At 38.5% G+C, this 18,742-nt stretch overlaps 1 protein-coding gene across 1 annotated transcript in view; it reads left to right on the forward strand.

Annotated features, from left to right (window-relative positions):
• Positions 1–18,742, forward strand: part of SAMD3 (sterile alpha motif domain containing 3) — a 73,668-nt gene that overhangs the window by 48,187 nt on the left and 6,739 nt on the right. Inside the window, exon 9 of the mRNA XM_011951648.1 lies at positions 14,945–15,145. Coding sequence (XP_011807038.1) covers positions 14,945–15,145 — 201 coding nt within the window. The remainder of the gene's footprint in view (positions 1–14,944; positions 15,146–18,742) is intronic.

Here is an 18,742-nt window from a genome sequence, read left to right on the forward strand (position 1 = left end):
AGGAATAGAACTTACAAGAGACATGAAAGACCTCTTCAAGGAGAACTACAAACCACTGCTCAAGAAATAAGAGAGGACACAAAGGAAAGGAAAGATGTTCCATGCTCATGGATAGGAAGAATCAATATTGTGAAAACAGCCATACTGCCTAAAGTAATTAATAGATTCAATGCTATTCCCATCAAACTATCAGTATTTACAATAGCAAAGACTTGGAACCAACCCAAATGTCATCAATGATAGACTGGATAAAGAAAATGTGGCACATATACACCATGGAATACTATGCGGCCATAAAAAAGAATGAGTTCGTGTCCTTTGCAGGGACATGGATGAAGCTGGAAGCCATCATTCTCAGCAAACTAACAAACAGGAAACCAAACACACCGTGTGTTCTAATTAATAAGTTGGAATTGGACAATGAGAACACATGGACACAGGGAGGGGAACATCACACACCAGGGCCTGTTGGGGGTAGGGGACAAGAGGAGGGAGAGCATGAGGACAATTACCTAATACGTGTGGGTCTTGTAACCTAGATGACAGGTTGATAGGTGCAGCAAATGACTATAGTACATATATACCTATGTAACAAACCTGCACTTTCTGCACATGTATCCCAAAACTTAAAACGAAATAAAATAAAAATCACTTTGTAAAATAACAGCATTACATTATGCTTAAGTTGCTTTTCACAAACATTTGATTTTCAGTAGAATAAAGGTGGAGTTCCTTTCAATTCAGTTTTCCCTCTTTTTCTATGAGGTATTCTCCACCAAAATTCAATGGATTTGATGAATGGTAAAATCAATTGTCCCCAGCCTTAGAACTCAAGGGTCAGTCTGTGGGATCAGAGGTCACACCCCTGGACACGAGTCTAAATGCAAACCCCCCTCTTGTGTTGACACATCGTCTTTGAACCAGCTTGTACACTCACACTTTCTATCCCTTCTTCATGGAACTACACTCTTCGTGGTTTTTCCTTTCTAGCCCCCAAGACATGCTTGAATCCTAAGATGAACCCTGCTGTGGTCAATCCAGGGCTCTTTGCTACAAAATGAACAGGGAATTGAATGTATTGAGGTTAGCAGTTAAATGGCAATGGAATTTAGTTTTGACCTTCCTGCCAGCTAAGGCTAAAAAAAAAGATGATAGGGTGGTCATTGCTGACATCTGCAGAGACAACATTTTTGCTGGCAAACAAATCTAATTGGTAAGGATTTAACTTTTCTCCCCCTTACAAATAGTGCAAATCGCTGATTCTTTGAAGACTATAGCCTCTCCGTTTATGCTCTCATGTCTGTAAAGCAAAAAGCTTTAAAGGATGTGAAAACTATTTATAGTGGAATATTACAGAAACACTCTGTTTCTGTATTTTGTATGCTACATGGGGATTAAGCAAATGTACAAACACTAAGAAGTGTGTTTATTGGGGGGGCTCCATCCTTTGAATTTATGTCATATAATTTTATTTTTCAGAGTGATTACCAACATTATTTTTAATCTTTGGTTTGAACTTCTTCCTTTGATAGCTCCTTTGTAATGTCTTTAAGATTGCTGAGCCAGGCACAGTGGCTCACATCTGTAATCCCAGCACTTTGGGAGACTGAGACGGGAGAATTACTTGAGTCCATGTGTCATATATATTGAAAGCAGCCTGGGCAACATAGTGAGACCCCCCTCTCTACAAAAACTAAACAAAATTAGCCAGGTGTGGTGACATGTGCCTGTAAGTCCCAGCTACTCGTGAGGCTGAGGTGCGAGAACTGCTTGAACCGGGAGGTTGAGGCTTCAGTGAGCTGAGAACGCACCACTGCACTCTAGCCTGGGTGACAGAGCCAGACCCTGTCTCAAGGGAAGAAAAAAAAAACAAGATTTCTGAACATTAAAATTGTTTTAAGACACACTTGGGTAACTCTCATGTTTTAAAATTTTTTAACTGGGCACAATATTTTTATAACACAGAAAAAAATTATTTCCTATGCTGCAGAGATGGAAAATGTCGATGCAGGCAAGACACAGGGGTCTGGCCATTCACTCAAAGGCAAGAAAGTGGGTGTGGCTAAACTGGAGGAAGATCTTGGGAAGGGATAAATAAAGGAAAATATTTTCTTTTGTTTTGCTTAATTTGTTTCTGTTCTTTTTTCTTTGGTTGTCTGATGGGATTTACCAAAGAATTGAAGGTAGATGTCTCAATGAAAGAAGGTAGATTTTTTTTTTTTTTTTGAGACAGTATTTCACTCTTGTTGCCCAGGCTAGAGTGCGCGATGGCGCAATCTCGGCTCACTGCAACCTCCGCCTCCCAGGTTCAAGCGATTCTCCTGCCTCAGCCTCCTGAGTAGGTGGGATTACAGGTATGCACCACCACGTCCAGCTAATTTTTTGCATTTTTAGTAAAAATGGGGTTTTGCCATGTTGGGCAGGCTGGTCTCGAACTCCTGACCTCAGGTGAGCCACCCACCTTAGCCTCCCAAAGTGCTGGGATTACAGGCGTGAGGCACTGCGCCTGGCCAGGATGGATTTCTTAGTCCTGTCACATGGGCTTCCACAGGTAGACCAGGCAGCTGCAGAACTTGTGTGGGTCTGAGCAGAGGGGGCAGATCTTTTGTCCTTAACCCTCCACCCACTGCATGCTGCTATGCCATTTTAGCTCTGCTTAAGCTATGTTCTTTGGCTGCAAAACTTGAAGCATCTGCAATGCCAAAGCACCAACTGTGAGTCAATACACCTGAGTTCCTCATGTCCCACTGCTAGAAAGACTTATCATCATGTTAGATAGATAGCTTTGCTTGTCAGAATCCCACATTGTGTTCCCAGACCGATCTTGCAAAATGCTGGGTATTTTGCAATGTTTAAAAATGCCTTTCCAACCTCAGTACCTCATGTGGCTACATGTATGGTCGTGCAGTCAATGCAGCAGCTGTGCCATCTCTGTTTATGCATCTGACTTTTAGTTTTAAGTCCAGAGAGTGTATAGCCCCATGAATTGATAAATCGGCTTTCTTAAGTGTCTTTTACTGTACCTCATCGTGTATTTATAAACAGATATAATTAGATTCTCAAAACAGTACACTTAACTGAGTAATTTCATAAGTTGCTGACAGTCTCTTGTTAAAATGATGAAAATGTTGGATTTAAAAGCTTAGAGGAATTGTGTGGAACTGCATGGCAAAGTAAGATTGTACTTTATACAGTAATTTTTTTTTTTTTTTTGGTCATAATCCTTAAGTGTTAAAGTTGAATGAATCAAACTCCTTACTTCATGGCACATTATCACTGTTGCCCTGTGCTGGATCTTTCTCTGGTTTTATTATTCCTTTCTGTCCCCATTTCTATCTGCCTTTCTCCACACTTCTGACTGTAGGGAACCATTTTAAAGCGTTTCATGTGTATTTTTTGTTTGTAAATGTTCCAGAATGTATTCTGTCATTTGAGATTCATGTATATTTGATTTAACATAAATGGGGATTCTTTAGCTCATTCAATTTCACCTTTTAAACTGACACTCTTTTAAAGATTCATTCGTGTATATTTCAAGTCCATTGATTTTAACCATTATAGAGTACTCTTGCCTCAAGTCCTGTTCCCACTACAAATTGCACCACAGAGAACACCATTATACATACCTGGTTATGAAGCTGTGTGTCCTTTCTTTGGGTTGCACATCCAGAAGTGGAACTGATGGGGCTCAAGGCATGCGTGTACTTAATTTGACCAGTTGCTCTTCAAAACGACTTTGCTAATCTCACTTCCACACCAGTGCAGATCCCTGTATTCCGGCCAACGCTTACCATTATCTAGCCTTCAAAATGCTGCCAAGACTAATAGGTATAAAGTATAATTTCATTCTTGTTGTGATTTACATTTCCATGGATTACTGAGCCTGGGCATCTCTTCATATGTGTGTTAGCCTTTTGCATCTCTTTTAGAAAATTACCTCTTTAGATCCATTGCCTGTTTTCTAATGGGTTTGCATCTTTTTCTTGTTGATTTGTAGACTGCAGTCTTTCCCATGCCCCAAGTCACAAAGTTTCTCCCTTATTCTTTCTTCCATTATGTTTGTAATTTTACCTTTCATGTTTAAATCTTGAAGTCATCTGCAGTTCATCTTTGAACTAATAATTTTGTTTTCTTGAAGCAGAATACAAAGGATGTAAATACCATTTACATCTCAGCTGGAGCTTTTGCTTGTCTCTTTCTGTGTTTTTTTGTTTTTGTTTTGTTTTGTTTTCTAACTACAATAGAGTTTTCTTGATTTGGAGGCTTTTAATGTTATGTAGGTGGATAGATTATTTTACCTTTGTCAGTTAGTTTAGTCTACGTTTGGTTTCTGTTTTGCTTTAAGAGTTTTAAATAAGTAACTTAGTCCTATTAGTTTCTTCAAAATTTCTTTTAATTTCATCTGCTAAGAGGTCTTCATTTTATGATGTATTTATTACTTCTGATTTCAAGTTCTTACAATGTATGTTGTCTTCTCCAGAAACAACCGCTGTTTGAGGTTTTTAGTTTCTTGTTTATCATATTTCTAGTAGTTCTATTTATCATTGAAAGTGAAGTACTGAAGTCTCTAACTATAATTCCGGAATTGTCTATTTTTCCTTTCAGTTCTGTCAGTTTTTGTCTCATGGTTTTGGGGGCTCTGTTGTTAGGTGTATATAAGTTTATAATTGCTATATCTTCCTGATGTAACCCTCCTGGCCCTGTTACTTACCAGTTTAACCAATTCTTTGCCTTTGTACAATCAGCAGGATTGTACTTCTCCACCCCCTTGAAGTTAGGTATGGTCACAAGGCTGGCCAATGAAATGTGAGCAGATGTCACATGCGCGTTAAAGATCCAGCATACAATTCCTCATTTACCTCTTTTTTCAGTGACACTTGACAACATTCTAGATGATGGAGCCATGTCCTTGGGTAAGGAGGATTAGGAGCAGGGCCCCAAGATGGGCATGTCACATGTGTGATAAACTTTTGTCACTATAAGGTGTGGGAGTTGTCAGGTGCAGCAGCGTAATCTTGCCTGTGGCAGGTAATACCAGGGACTCCAAACACACTATGTCAAGCATTGGATCCACTTCTCTGTGATTCTCCTGTGCCTGTGCTGGCTTCATGAAGTAATGAAGGCATTTTTTGAGAATCAGGTTAGTCCTGCCATCCTCCCTTGTGATTTTACAATCTGTGTCCTTGTACCATCTTTAGCATCGGGAAATATATGAGAGTTATTGCCATTTGTTATAATAAGAACACTTAGAACATAGGGCAAAAATGATTTTGCTTTAAGTAAAAACACCTAGTTTTCATTTTTACAGCTAATTTATTTGAAGATTCTTTCTAGGCCCTCAGTACTAGGTATACATTGTCTCTTTTGTGAATTTAATTTTAAGAACATTCTCTAAGTCTGAAACATAGAGGAAAAAATACCTAACATTTTACCTCATTCTGATGTGACATATTCTATCAAATATATACTGGAACAACATGACAATTTCTTTAGAGAGGATAACTTGTGCCTCTATTTTTTTTTTAACCTACTTTATGTGTAGGATGCTGATGCATGGATTTGATAAATGCTTTTAGGATGTTCTCGTATTCCATAGTCTTCCACATATTTCCTAAATAAGTTAGTTAACTAACTACCAGGTGTTAAATTATTAACACTATACCTATAATTCATTTCTCTCTTAAAAAATTTTATTTTCCTACTTATTGGGTGCTATATACCCTATAGCTTTGAAAGCTATGAAATAGCTTTGTGTGTTAGATTTCTTTGGCTTAGAAATAAAATATAATTAAAGTTGTGCAAAAACTACCTAGTGAGTCAAATGTTAAGAATATTTACTAAGTTTCTTTGGACTATCTTATGACAGTTACTGTTGTTTTTTTACTAGGCCTGACACATAATGATTTATTGTATAAATACTAATTATTTTATAGCCTTTTCCACAGATGTTTCTCTCATGATAGAAAATTGAACAAGACAGCAAAAGTTGAAGAAAAATCTTGACAGTTAATTTCATTCTACATAGAGTGCAATTACTGTCATTAGCAGGTGGCATATTTACTAATACTGCAAAGTTTTACAAGTAAGCTGCACACTTGGAAACATGGGGCAAGGTTGCATGGGTGAAACTCTGCCCGCGGATTGACTGAGACACATGCCTGAATGCTAAGCTAAGCTACTGTTCAAGTTCCATAGGGGGTACATCATTTCCAAGTCAATACTTGATGACAATGGAATTGGAAATGAGGATGACTGGGATTTGGTATGAGGAAACCCCTAGTATCTAACACAATACTGTCCAATAGAAATATAATATGTGCTGCTTATGTAATTTTTAATTTTCTAGTAGCAGAAATTTTTAAAAAGTAAAAAGAGGCAAATGGAATTAATGTTAAAGTAGGTTTAACTCACTATATGCAAAATATTATTTCAACATGTAGTCATTCTAAAAAATTATTAATGAGATATTTTACATTCTTTTTTTGCATACTAAATATTTGAAATACAGTGTTTGCAGCTTACATTTCAATTTGGGCTATCTCTGGCGGGGGGGAAAAAAGCCAGGTTCAATGGCACATGCCTGTAGTCCCAGCTACTTGGGAGGCAAATGCAGGAGGATTGCTTGAGCCCAGGAGTTAGAATCCAGCTGGGCAACATAGCAAAACCCACTCTTCTATTAAAAAATAATAAATATGACAATAAAAATTGTTAAAAATTAGAAATATCAATTTGGGCTAGTCACATTTCAAGTGCTCAGAAGCCACATGTGGCTAGTGGCTACCATACTGGACAGCTGAGATAAATACACCCTTTGGGTAGTTAGAGAATGAGTGAGATGACAATCTACAGAGAACATTATAGTCAGCAGGGAGTATGTCCAGTTATTTGCTGGTGATGTTCAGAAGCTACAGTCCACAGTCTTAGGTATGGAACCTTTATTTACATAGTGCCTTTAAAGTAGATTTTTCTTAGGGTATTTATAAGAATTATTCAGGGACCAGATGCAGTGACTCATGCCTGAAACCCCAGCACTTTGGGATCTGAAGTGGGAGAATCCCTTGAGCCCCGGAGTTCAAGACAAGCTTGGGCAACATGGCAAGATACCATTTTCTTAAAATATTATTTTAAAGAGAAGTATTCAATTTTCATAACACGATACTCTCTTTGTAAACTTACTCAGATTGTGGGATATAGAACAAAGTTATCTTTATCAAAGTCAAGATGAGTTTTTATTCATTTCTGGGAGATAAAAAAAGCTATAACCACATTTTTAACCATGCCGTCTTACTACAAAAAAAGTCTCATTCTTCCGTTGAAATCAAACTTAGAAATATTCTCCTCCTTATTTCTGTTCCAGCTGTCAGCTTGAACTAAAAGTTGGCTATAACTATGCTCTGCTATTACAACCAACTCTCTGGGAGCTTAGGTTGCTGTGGTGTTAGAGTAGAGAGACCACTCTATGTTGCCAAAACTGGTGTGGTAAAGGAAGCATAGCATACACTCTTTATGCAATTTGTTTGGCTGTAACTCAGGTTAATGTTCTGGTTAATTTATGCTGATTCCTGTCAAGTCACACATCTCACAGGTGAGTCCTACATTTCCCTTCAGTGTATTTCTTGGCCTGAAGTGATCTCTTCCCTGCTTCATGTCTTCTTCCGTTGATTCCTCTTTGAGCACGGCCCTCCCTTAACTTTCTCTACTGGGACAGACATCTTGAAGTCAACAGTCAGCAGCTGTTTCCAGCTGCTGTTCTGTAAGATTCAGACATTTCTTAGTCACTAGTTCCCTCATTTCAATGTGCACTGTTAAAGAAATCAGCCTGTTAGAGAAGTGGGGAACTACCCTAACAGAAACCTGAACACCTGAGCATCTCTGTGCTTGGAAAAGTCACTTCCCCTTTGAGGTTCTCAATTTGCCCATCAGTAAAGTATGAGGCATGGACTAGGTGATTTCTAAGTTCTTTCCAGCTTTAATAATATGTAAATCATTAACAGTATATCTAATAATATATAAATCTAATAATATGTAAATTATTAAAATGGTGAGAATTTAAAATTCTGATGTAGCCTTCTAATAATTAGGAAAATCACTTCGGTCTAGAATACAACCCATCAACACACTGTGTAAATCCCATCAGTCTGATCAGGTGGAAGCTCTCTAGAAACATTATTTTCATGATCGGGTAAGAATTTTGGAGGAAGTAGTGCATTATATGTACAGTAGTATCTAAATGTCAGTATCAGCAATTATGTAACTTCTACTGTATTTCAGTAGATGAAAGAAAGCTGTTTAATTAAAACATTTTTCTGTACTTTAAAAAATTAGAATGTTTTCTTACTTAAGAAATTGTCATTCTATGCATTTGAGACATACAGAAGAAAAAATATATATAACATATATGTAATTTATGAGACAAAATAAACACTGTTAACCCAACATTTAACTTTAGACTAGAACACTGCCTGCACCATTGTGTGTGCCTGAGTTTTCCTCCCCTCTCCCGTCACCTGCCTCTCTAACACCATGGGCCTCTAGAAGTAATCACTACTCTGAATTTTATGTTTATCATTCAACTGTTTTTAAAATAAATGATATTGTCAGATATGCATGAATTCTTAAGAGATATATTGCTTAGTTTTGCTTGTTTTTTTTCAAGCACATATTTTATTTGAATAAATCCTCTGAGGTCCATTTTTATGTTCAACAGTTTAAAACATATACAAAGCTTGAAAGTAAATGAAGATCTGACATATCTGAAACTTAAAGTTTTTTTTTTTTTTTCTTTTCACCACCTTCCACATTTTACATTTGAAACTCCTTGGCTTCGTTGACAATCCATTGTCCTGGTTCTCCTGCTCCTATAATTTTCTCCCTTTCTAGAAATCTAAATCTAGATAATTTATAAGAAATATCAAATCTGTATCTCTGCATTCACAAGTTTCCTAGCTATTCTTCCAACCTACATTAAAAGATTTCATCGCCTTTAAGTCCCAGCTTTAAACCCTGGCCCTCTATGGTTTTCCACAATCTTCAGATTCGCTCTACTAAACTTTCCCGTAACATGCTCTGCCCTTCCTGTCTCTCCAACCAGAACTGTCCTTTCTTCTTTCAAATTCTATTATCCCTTAAAATCTGATCAGTTCCTCATCTTCCACGAATTTTCCTTCACTACTCTAGCCTAAAACAAATTTTAGTTTTGCTTGTTTTTGAGATTTACAAAATGATATGAAAACTTTATGTTAACTTATTGATAAGTTCCTTTTTTTCGCCCAATGTAATGTCACTGGAATTCATCCAGGTTGTTCAGTTGAGTGTAGTTTATTCGTTTTCCTGTCGGTTTAATCTATTGTGACAGGCAACCAGTTTATTTGGCTCTTCTCTTCTTAACAGATATTTGATTTGTTTCCAGTTTTGGCTGTTATGAACTATGCTGCTGTGATTATTCTTGTATGTGTGTCTTGAAGCATATGTGAAAGCTTTTTTCAAGGATTTATACTTAGGAGTGGATTTGCTGGCTCACTGGCTCACAGGGTGTGCAGATATTCAACTTTATAAGACAGTGCCAAATTATTTTCCTGGATGATTAAGCTCCCTAAGCAGCACTTGTTAATCATCTGATTTCTTTTCCACTCACCCCACCCCCCATGCAATGCTACCACCCCACTTCCAATCTATTGGGAATAAAATGGTACCATGTTTGGTTTCCATTTCAGTTATGTATGAGGGTGATCATCTTTTCATATGTTTATGAAATATTCATGTTGCCTCTTCTGTAAAGTGTCTGTTCATGTCTTTTGCCTATTTTTCTATGAGGCTGCCCTTTTTTTCAATTTACTTGTAAAAATCCTTTGTATATTCTGTATTCTACTCCTTTTCTAATTATATCGGTTCCAAATATCTTCTCACAGTTTGTGCCTTGCCTTTTAAATTTCTTTCTGGTGTCTTTTGACAAGGAAATACAAGGTTGCAATTTTAATGTAGTTAGAGTTATCAGTCATTTATCTTATGATTAGTGCTTTTGAGGCAGGAGAATAGGGTCTGGAGGCAGGAAGCCTAAGGCCAATTTACACCAACTTCCTAGAACTGAATCAAAAGAAAAACCCCAACTTACCAAGCCCAGGTAACAAAGGGATCAGAGGCTATTCCCTTTGCAACCTCCCACCTGCCTCTGTGTGGCAGATGAAAAAATGGAAAGTCGTCTGTATTAGTCTGTTTTCACACTGATAAAGACATCCTGATAAAGGTATCATGATAAAGACATCCCTGAGACTGGGCAATTTACAAAAGAAAGAGGTTTATTGAACTAACAGTTACACATGACTGGGGAGGCCTCACAATTATGGCAGAAGGCAAGGAGGAGCAAGTCACATCTTCTGTGGATGGCAGCAGGCTGAGAGAGAGCTTGTGCAGAGAAACTCCCGTTTTTAAAACCATAGGATCAGGCCGGGCGCAGTGGCTCACGCCTGTAATCCCAGTACTTTGGGAGGCCGAGGCGGGTGGATCACCTGAGGTCGGGAGTTCGAGACCAGCCTGACCAACATGGAGAAACCCCGTCTCTACTGAAAATACAAAATTAGCTGGGCCTGGTGGCACATGCCTATAATCCCAGCTACTAGGGAGGCTGAGGCAGGAGAATTACTTGAATCTGGGAGGCGGAGGTTGCGGTGAGCCGAGATCGTGCCATTGCACTCCAGCCTGGGCAACAAGAGTGAAACTCCGCCTCAAAAAAAAAAAAAAAAAAAAACCATAGGATCTTGTGAGACCCATTCACTATCATGAGAATAGCACGAGAAAGACTTGCCCCCATGATTCAATCATCTCCCATCTAGTCCCTCCCACAACATGTGGGAATTACGGGGCTACAAGATGAAATTGGGTGGGGACACAGAGCCAGCCCATATCAATCTCTGATTGGTCCCTTCTTGCAACCAACCAGACTGGTAGCAGGCCTAGTCTTCATTTGCATTGGGATATAACTTTGTTACTTCACTTCAGCCTCTGATCCCTTCCCACAACCAATCAGACATTTGCATAGAGTGTAACTTTGTAACTTCACTTCAGTCACTGATTGGTCACCTTCCACAACCAATCAGACTGGCTGTGGGCCTCTCCTTTATTTACATAGGGGGTAAACCGAGTCACCAATGGGAAACCACTAGAGACTATTTAAAATCCAGAAAATTTTCTTGAGCAGCCAGCTTGAGCCTGCTCCCACTCCATGGAGTGTACTTTCATTTCAATAAATCTGTGTTTTTGTTGCTTCTTTATTTCATGGCTTTGTTATGCATTTCTTCCAATTCTTTGTTCAAGACACCAAGAACCTGGATGACTTGTAGTCAAGGCCCTCCACTGGTAACACTTTTAAAAAGGAAATCCTTTCTTACCTTGAAGTGATAAGAAATATTTCTATATTTTCTTTAATTTTTTTTAAGTTTTTGCTCTTAAAATTTAACTTTTTAAGCCATATGGAATTTTTTTTTCTTATGGATAGAAAATTTTCTTGCACCTTTTAGAAGATAGTCCTTCTCTTCCTCAGATTCGTAATGCCATCTCTGTTGTTTCCATGGCTCTGTGTCTATAAGCTCTGCTGTTTTCCACTAGCAAAGTCATCTATCCCTGCATCAATACCAACTTCCTTACTTACATAGCTGTAAAATGTCTTGATACTTTCCCATCACTGCTTTATTATTCTTTAGGAGTGCCTTGGTTATTCTTGAGGTTTTTAATCTTTCAAGTGAGTTTTAGAATCAGCTAGTCAAGTTCTGATAAAAAAAAAAAAACTTGTGGTTTTCGATAGGTTTGGGATTTTGACAGAAATATCGAATCAATATCTCTACTTGGAGAAAGATGACTTTCTTACAATATTGAATCTTTCTAGCTGTGAACATAATAGACTATCCATTTATTTAAGTCTCACTAATATTTTATAGTTTCATAATTTTCTTAAAAGTCTTGCACATTTTTTTTTAGTTTTATTCCTAGGTATCTTACAAGTTTTTTTGCAATTTAATTTTTTTTGCAAAATATAATTGTACAAAATTTTATTTTCTATGTTAGTATATGTTAGAATATTTATCTTGTATTCAGTTGCTCTGAAAAACTCAGTTGTAACAAATTATATCTGCATAATTTTAAGTTTTCTTCTGAACAATCACATAATCTATGAATAATGACAATTTTGTTTCTGTCTTTTCAATTTTTATACCTTTTATTTACTTACTACTCTAACTGGAATTTCAGTACAGGCTGAGTAAGAGTATAATAAATCATCTTTGTGTTGCTTCTGATTTTAAAGATTATTCTTTTAAAATTTCACCATTAAAAATCATATCTGTCAGGCGCGGTGGCTCATGCCTGTAATCCCAACAATTTGGGAGGCCAAGGTAGCAGATCACTTAAGCCCAGGGGTTCAAGACCAGCCTGGGCAACATGGCAAGACCTGTCTCTACAAAAAGTACAAACATTAGCCAGGTGTGGTGGCAGGGCCCTGTAGGCCCATCTATTGGGATGCTGAAGTGGGAGGATCACTCATGCCTGGGAGTTTGAAGCTGCACTGAGCTGTGATCACTCCAGTGCACTTCAGCCTGGGTGACAGACACAGTGAGACCTTGTCTAAAAAAAAAAAAAAATTATGTTAACTATAGGTTTTTTGGTATGTAACTTTATAGGTTTTGAAAATTTGTTATTCTGACAAAAGCGTTTTTCTTTAATCATAGAGGAACATTATATAAGATACTTTTTCTGCATTATTTGAAATGGTCATGTTTTTTCATCTTTAATTAGTTAATGCAGTATATGATGTTTACACATGTTTAGATAATCCAAGTAAAATTACAGAACTGTTGTAATTTTATTATTATCATTTATTTGTTTATTGAGACGGAGTCTTACTCTGTTGCCCAGGCTGGAGTGCAGTGGCGCGATCTCGGCTCACCACAACCTCCGCCTCCTGGGTTCAAACGATTCTCCTATCTCAGTCCCCTGGGTAGCTGGGATTACAGGCGTGCACCACCACACCTGGCTACGGTTTTGTATTTTTAATAGAGACAGGGTTTTACCATGTTAGCCAGGCTGGTCTCAAACTCCTGACCTAAGGTGATCCGCCTGCCTCGGCCTCCCAACATTTATTATTATTTTTGTAGAGATAGAGCCTTGCTATGTTGCCCTGGCTTCCTCTCAAACTCCTGGCCTCAAGTAACCCTCGGCCTCAGCCTCCCAAAGTATCGGGATTACTGAGTGTGAGCTGCTGTGCCAAGCTATTCATACACCACATTTCTCAAAACCTACTCTTTTCTGCCCCAAATCTTTCTCTAACAGTGGCCCCCAAATTGAGATTTTAATATGATAGTATGTGAAACATAATGAGTAAATCAATCATGTTTTCTTTTAATTTACTATAGTTCTCTTACCAATTTCAAACCACCCTTGAGTTTCTGAGGTATAATAAGTTCAAGTTAGTTGTTCCTTGTTTCTAATATCTGCACCTTTGTTCATCAATGAGAGTGACCTGCACTTTTCCTCTCTTACACTGTTCTTTCAGGTTTGGGGATCAATGTCATAGAGGTTTGGTAGGATGGGTTAGAGAGTATTCTTTTTTTTTTCCTTCCTTTTTTCTTTCTTTCTTTTTTCTTTTTTTTGAGACAGTCTCACTCTGTTGCCCAGGCTGGAGTGTAGTGGTGTGATCTTAGCTCACTGCAACTTCCGCCTCTCGGTTCAAGCAATTCTCATGCCTCAGCCTCCCAAGTAGCTGGGATTACAGATGTATGCTACCGTGTCCGGCTAATTTTTGTATTTTTAGTAGAGGTGGGGTTTCGCCATGTTGGCCAGGCTGGTCTTGAACTCCTGGATTTAGGTGATCCTCCTGCCTCGTCCTTCCAAAGTGCTGGGGTTACAGGTGTGAGCCACCATGCCTGGCCTCCTTTACTTTTTCTTGAAAATTTTTGCATAAATTTGAACACTCTGTTTCAAAAGTTAAGTAGATTTTCTCTGTAAAACCCTCAAGTCTTTCTTGATATTTTCTTTGTGGAAATACTTTTATCTTCCAATTAAATTTATGTAAGATTATAGGAACTTCTTCTTAATTTTGATAATTTTATTTTTCTAGGAGTTTGTTCACTTGGTTTAGGTCTTGTTAGTCATTCTGTGTCCACAGAAAGTAGATCTACTGAGGCTTTCCTATGTGCTTGTAAAAGCCTTGATATAAGAGGACTATAGGTTCCTTATCGTCTTTTTCATCCTTTATAGGTGTCATCTGTTCGCATTCTGGTCAGCTAGATGGTTGATCAACTTTCATTTATGTGCAGTTCAGCTGACTGTCCTCTTAACTCATATTTCTAGAAAGATATTTTTCTTATTTCCTCAAAGCTGATCGTCTTAGATTTTCAACAAGAATAAGTGAGGTGTTTCTTAGCTGCCCCCACCCCGCCCAACTTACCCTGTTGTATGGTGAATAAAATTATTAATGATTTAGCATCAGAAAATAACCAGTTATTATTTTGAATTTGGATTATACGGCATGGTACTGCAGCTATAAAAAGTCATTTAAAAAGAAAAAAGATAAACAATAGTAATAACAAAACCTTAATACTTTAAAAAATATCTTCTTAACATTTTATCTTCTAAAATTTAAATGCATAGAAATGAGCAACATTTTATTCAGTGGGAAACTTCTGGATAATCTATCTCCATATAAAAGGATAACGCAGGAATTAAAGTAACTCTTTTAGATCTTTCAAAAGAATAGATAATAATTCCATGATAAGTAATTAACTATCTAATTTATTGTCATTAAAGAGTGTCCATTTATTAGTTATGTTCAATGTCAAGTGTAACCAGGCATGGTGATCCTCACCTTAGGAATGAGCTAAGAGTGTGCAACAACAGCCTGAAATTCATGTTTTCATAGAAACATGGAATCCATTGATAGGTTGAAAATGTTTTGCAGGAAGAAGCTGTTTGTTTCGATTCTGAGCTGGATGAACATATTAAGTGGTTCCAGCAAGAATATGTGAAAACAGAAAAGGATTGGAGAGAAATTGACAAAAGAATGAACCAAACTTTGGAAATAAGAAGAAAGATGATTGGCAGCCGAACACCTCTGAAGGACATTCTTAAACTGTTTCCTTTCTTGAAGTGCCCTTATCAGGTATCTTTATTCACTTTATTCACTCTCTATATAATATATATATAGTATATATATATGTATATATAGTGTATATATGTATATATAATAGATATAGTATATATAGTATATACACATACACACATATATATTTTAATATTTTATAAATATATATATATATATTTTTTAGACAGAGTCTTGCTCTGTTGCTCAGGCCAGAGTACAATGATGCGATCTCAGCTCACTGCAACCTCTGCCTCCCAGGTTCAAGCGATTCTCCTGCCTCAGCCTCCTGAGTAGCTGGGACTACAGGTGTGTGCCACCATGCCTGACTAATTTTTGTATTTTCAGTAGAGATGGAGTTTCACCATTTTGACCAGGCTGGTCTTGAACTCCTGACCTCAGGTGATCTGCCTACCTCGGCCTCCCAAAGTGCTGGGATTACAGTGTCCAAATGGATTTTTCCCTCTTTCCTCTTGGAGTGGTAACAGGGCAGCATAGCAAGACAGTGGGGGTGAATCTCAGTGGGACGTGAGGCCCAAAGGGCTGCAACCAGAGTCATTTGACAGGAGTTTCAGGAAGCGGACTCTCCCCACCCACCCTCTTTCCTAACCCTGAAAAAGGAATATTAAAAAAAAAAGAAGAATTTCAGTAAGCGTATCCAGATAATAGGCACTGGCTGCCTTCAGAACTAAAGAGTTCTGTGTCATTGGACATATTATGGAGGCCAGTGGATCATCACTTAGGGGCATTTTGACAATGTGAATCATTATCCCCTGTCATGCTTTTATGTAATCAAGGGGGTTTATTAAGGAACTGTTATCATGCATCCTTACTAAAAATATGTTTCCTTTATGATCCCACATAATTTCATAAGTGTTCTTAAAAATACATGAAATTTAGCGCCGGGCATGGTGGCTCACGCCTGTAATCCCAGCACTTTGGGAGGCTGAGGTGGGTGGATTGCTTGAGCCCAGGAGTTCAAGACCTGCCTGGGCAACCTGGTTAAACCCCATCTTTACTGAAAGTATAAAAATTACCCGAGCTTAGTAGTGCATGCCTGTAGTCCCAACTATTCTGGGAGACTAAGGCAGGAGGATCACCTAAGCCTAGGGAGGTCAAGGCTGCAGTGAGCCACGATTGGGCCACTGTACTCCAACTTGGTGACACAGTGAGACCCTGTCTCAATGAAAAACAAACAAACAAACAAACAAAATATATATATATGAAATGTAATGGGTAAATCAATCAAACACCCTTCCATTTAGTTCACTTAGAGTGGCCATTCAAGGGTCTTTCACAATTTTAGTGTAATTTTTGGTGGTGGTATATAATGAAAGATCATCAAAGGTTTTACCCGAGAACATATTTCATGGAGAAATTCTATGTATTCAATTAACCAAATTAAACATGAAACATCTACATCTACATATTTTTCTCCTGAACAAAGGGAATTAGGAATTGCCTGTAAGTATTATTTTAATAGTGACATAAGTAGCAAATGTCTGAATGCTCCTCTGTAACAGCATGTTCTCAGTGCTTTCCAAGGATTAATCTACCTAATCCTCTCAGCAACCATACGGTGGCTTTCGCTTGTTTCCCCTTCATCTTCGGGTTATTAGGAACTGTAATAGCCAGTTGCCTCTGGCTATTAGAAAAGTATGCCAAATGGACACAGCTGCAGAATACAGTCTTAAAGCAAAAGCCTGTCAAACTTATGGTCTACACACTCCTTACATGTAGAGAGCATGTTTTAATATTAACAGTTCCCAAAGTGCCTAGCAGAGCAACACCTGTGACACAGCAATGTCATCTTGCTTTTTTGAATGCTGAATGAATTAGTGGAGGTTGGTAAGGCTGTTGTAATCACTAATGTCGCAGCCTTAGGGGTCTTCATTGGAATGCAGCCTACAAAGGCCTACTAATGAATATAAATGGACTATATTAAGCAGCTTTTTAAAGAACCATTGGTGACAGTAAGGTGGAGGTCTGTCACAGCTTGTGTGAGGAGCAGAGAGATTTCAGACCTGAGGCTGTCCCCTGTGCTTTGTTAAGGCCTTCCACTGTGGCATAGGTGTATCTTCTGCACCATTCCTCAAGTATTTCACCCTTTATATCCAAAATATGGAGTATGGTTTTTGTAATGACTATACTTATTGAATAGAGTTGCCTAGTGACTGTTTTTATTGATTGATTGATTGATTGAGACAGAGTCTTACTTTGTCACCCAGGCTGGAGTGCAGTGGCACAATCTTGGCTCACTGCAGCCTCTGCCTCCCAGGTTCAAGTGATTCTCCTGCCTTAGCCTCCCAAGTAGCTGGGACTACAGGTGCACACCACCATGCCTGGCTAATTTTTATATTTTTAGTAGAGATAGGGTTTCACCATGTTGGTCAGGCTGGTCTTGGAACTCTTGACTTCAGGTGATCCACCTGCCTCAGCCTCCCAAAGTGCTGGGATTACAGCTGTGAGCCACTGCACCCGACCTTATTGTTTTAAGCAAAAGAACGAATCATTTTCGGTTTTTCCAAGAAGTACCTCCCTAACTCAGCCCTATGCAGCTGGGATTTCCAATTTATAAAACCCTTGTGTGCTTCCTAAAATAAAAGCAAGTTTGACCTTGCAAATACCTAGTTAACAAACAATCCCATGAGAAGACAGTTGTCCCTGCACCAAACCACCCCACCGCCTGTTGCTCCTACCATTGTGAAAACACTGAGTGCTTAGGAAGCTGGTGGAGACAGGGTGGCAGAACACTAGCAGCTGAGGTGGGGGGTGGTCCTGACTGTTAACACGGACCCTCCATCACCTCCATGCTCATTAACCTCCTTCCTCAAAAAACTTTCTTTCAACAGAATATTTAAAAATTCAGAATGTAACAATTTATTAGATTATCTAAAATATTATCAACTAGGAATGTGTTACTGGGATCTATTGGATGTTGCACAAGACAAGTAGGAGGGAGTTGAGAGAAGGAAAATACCAAACACAAACTGAAACCCTTCCCCAAATTTTCCAAAAATCCTTTCAGATGTCATAGTTTCTGCCTTCCTGAGAAACAATTTCAATCATCATCGCTTTAAGTGAAGTACATGAGAATCGCCAGCTAATAAAGTCTCAAAAAATTAAAAAAATAAAGAATCTGAGTTTGGTTTTGGCCCAAATGGAGTAACTGATACTGGCCTAGTCTTCCCACTGTTAACATGGATAAAGCTGGAAAAAAAAAAAATATGTATGAGGCAACCGTACTCAGGCATTAGGCAACAGTCATTGCAGGACCCTGACCCTTGATAACAGAGAAAGACATAAGATGTGCCTCAGTTTTGTGCATGGGTTACTTTCTAGCTCACTGTACAGAATGGTGGGAGGCAAGCAGAATGCGGAGGTCTCACGGAGCTACACAGGAAGAGATCAGAGTTGAGGAATGACGAAGCAGCTGGCCTTTGTAGGACAGGCACTGGAGGAAAGCGGGCTAGAGCCGAAGTCTACACACGGATGCCCTGGGGATCCTTGGTTGAGAGCTGAGACTTCACACAGTGTTGCTAATAAGAATTCAGGCCAGGTGTGGTGGCTCACGCCTGTAATCCCAACACTTTGGGAGGCTGAGGCAGGCAGATCACT

Source organism: Colobus angolensis, unplaced genomic scaffold (genome assembly GCF_000951035.1).
Source record: "Colobus angolensis palliatus isolate OR3802 unplaced genomic scaffold, Cang.pa_1.0 Scaffold322, whole genome shotgun sequence".
NCBI classification, from domain to species: domain Eukaryota; kingdom Metazoa; phylum Chordata; class Mammalia; order Primates; family Cercopithecidae; genus Colobus; species Colobus angolensis.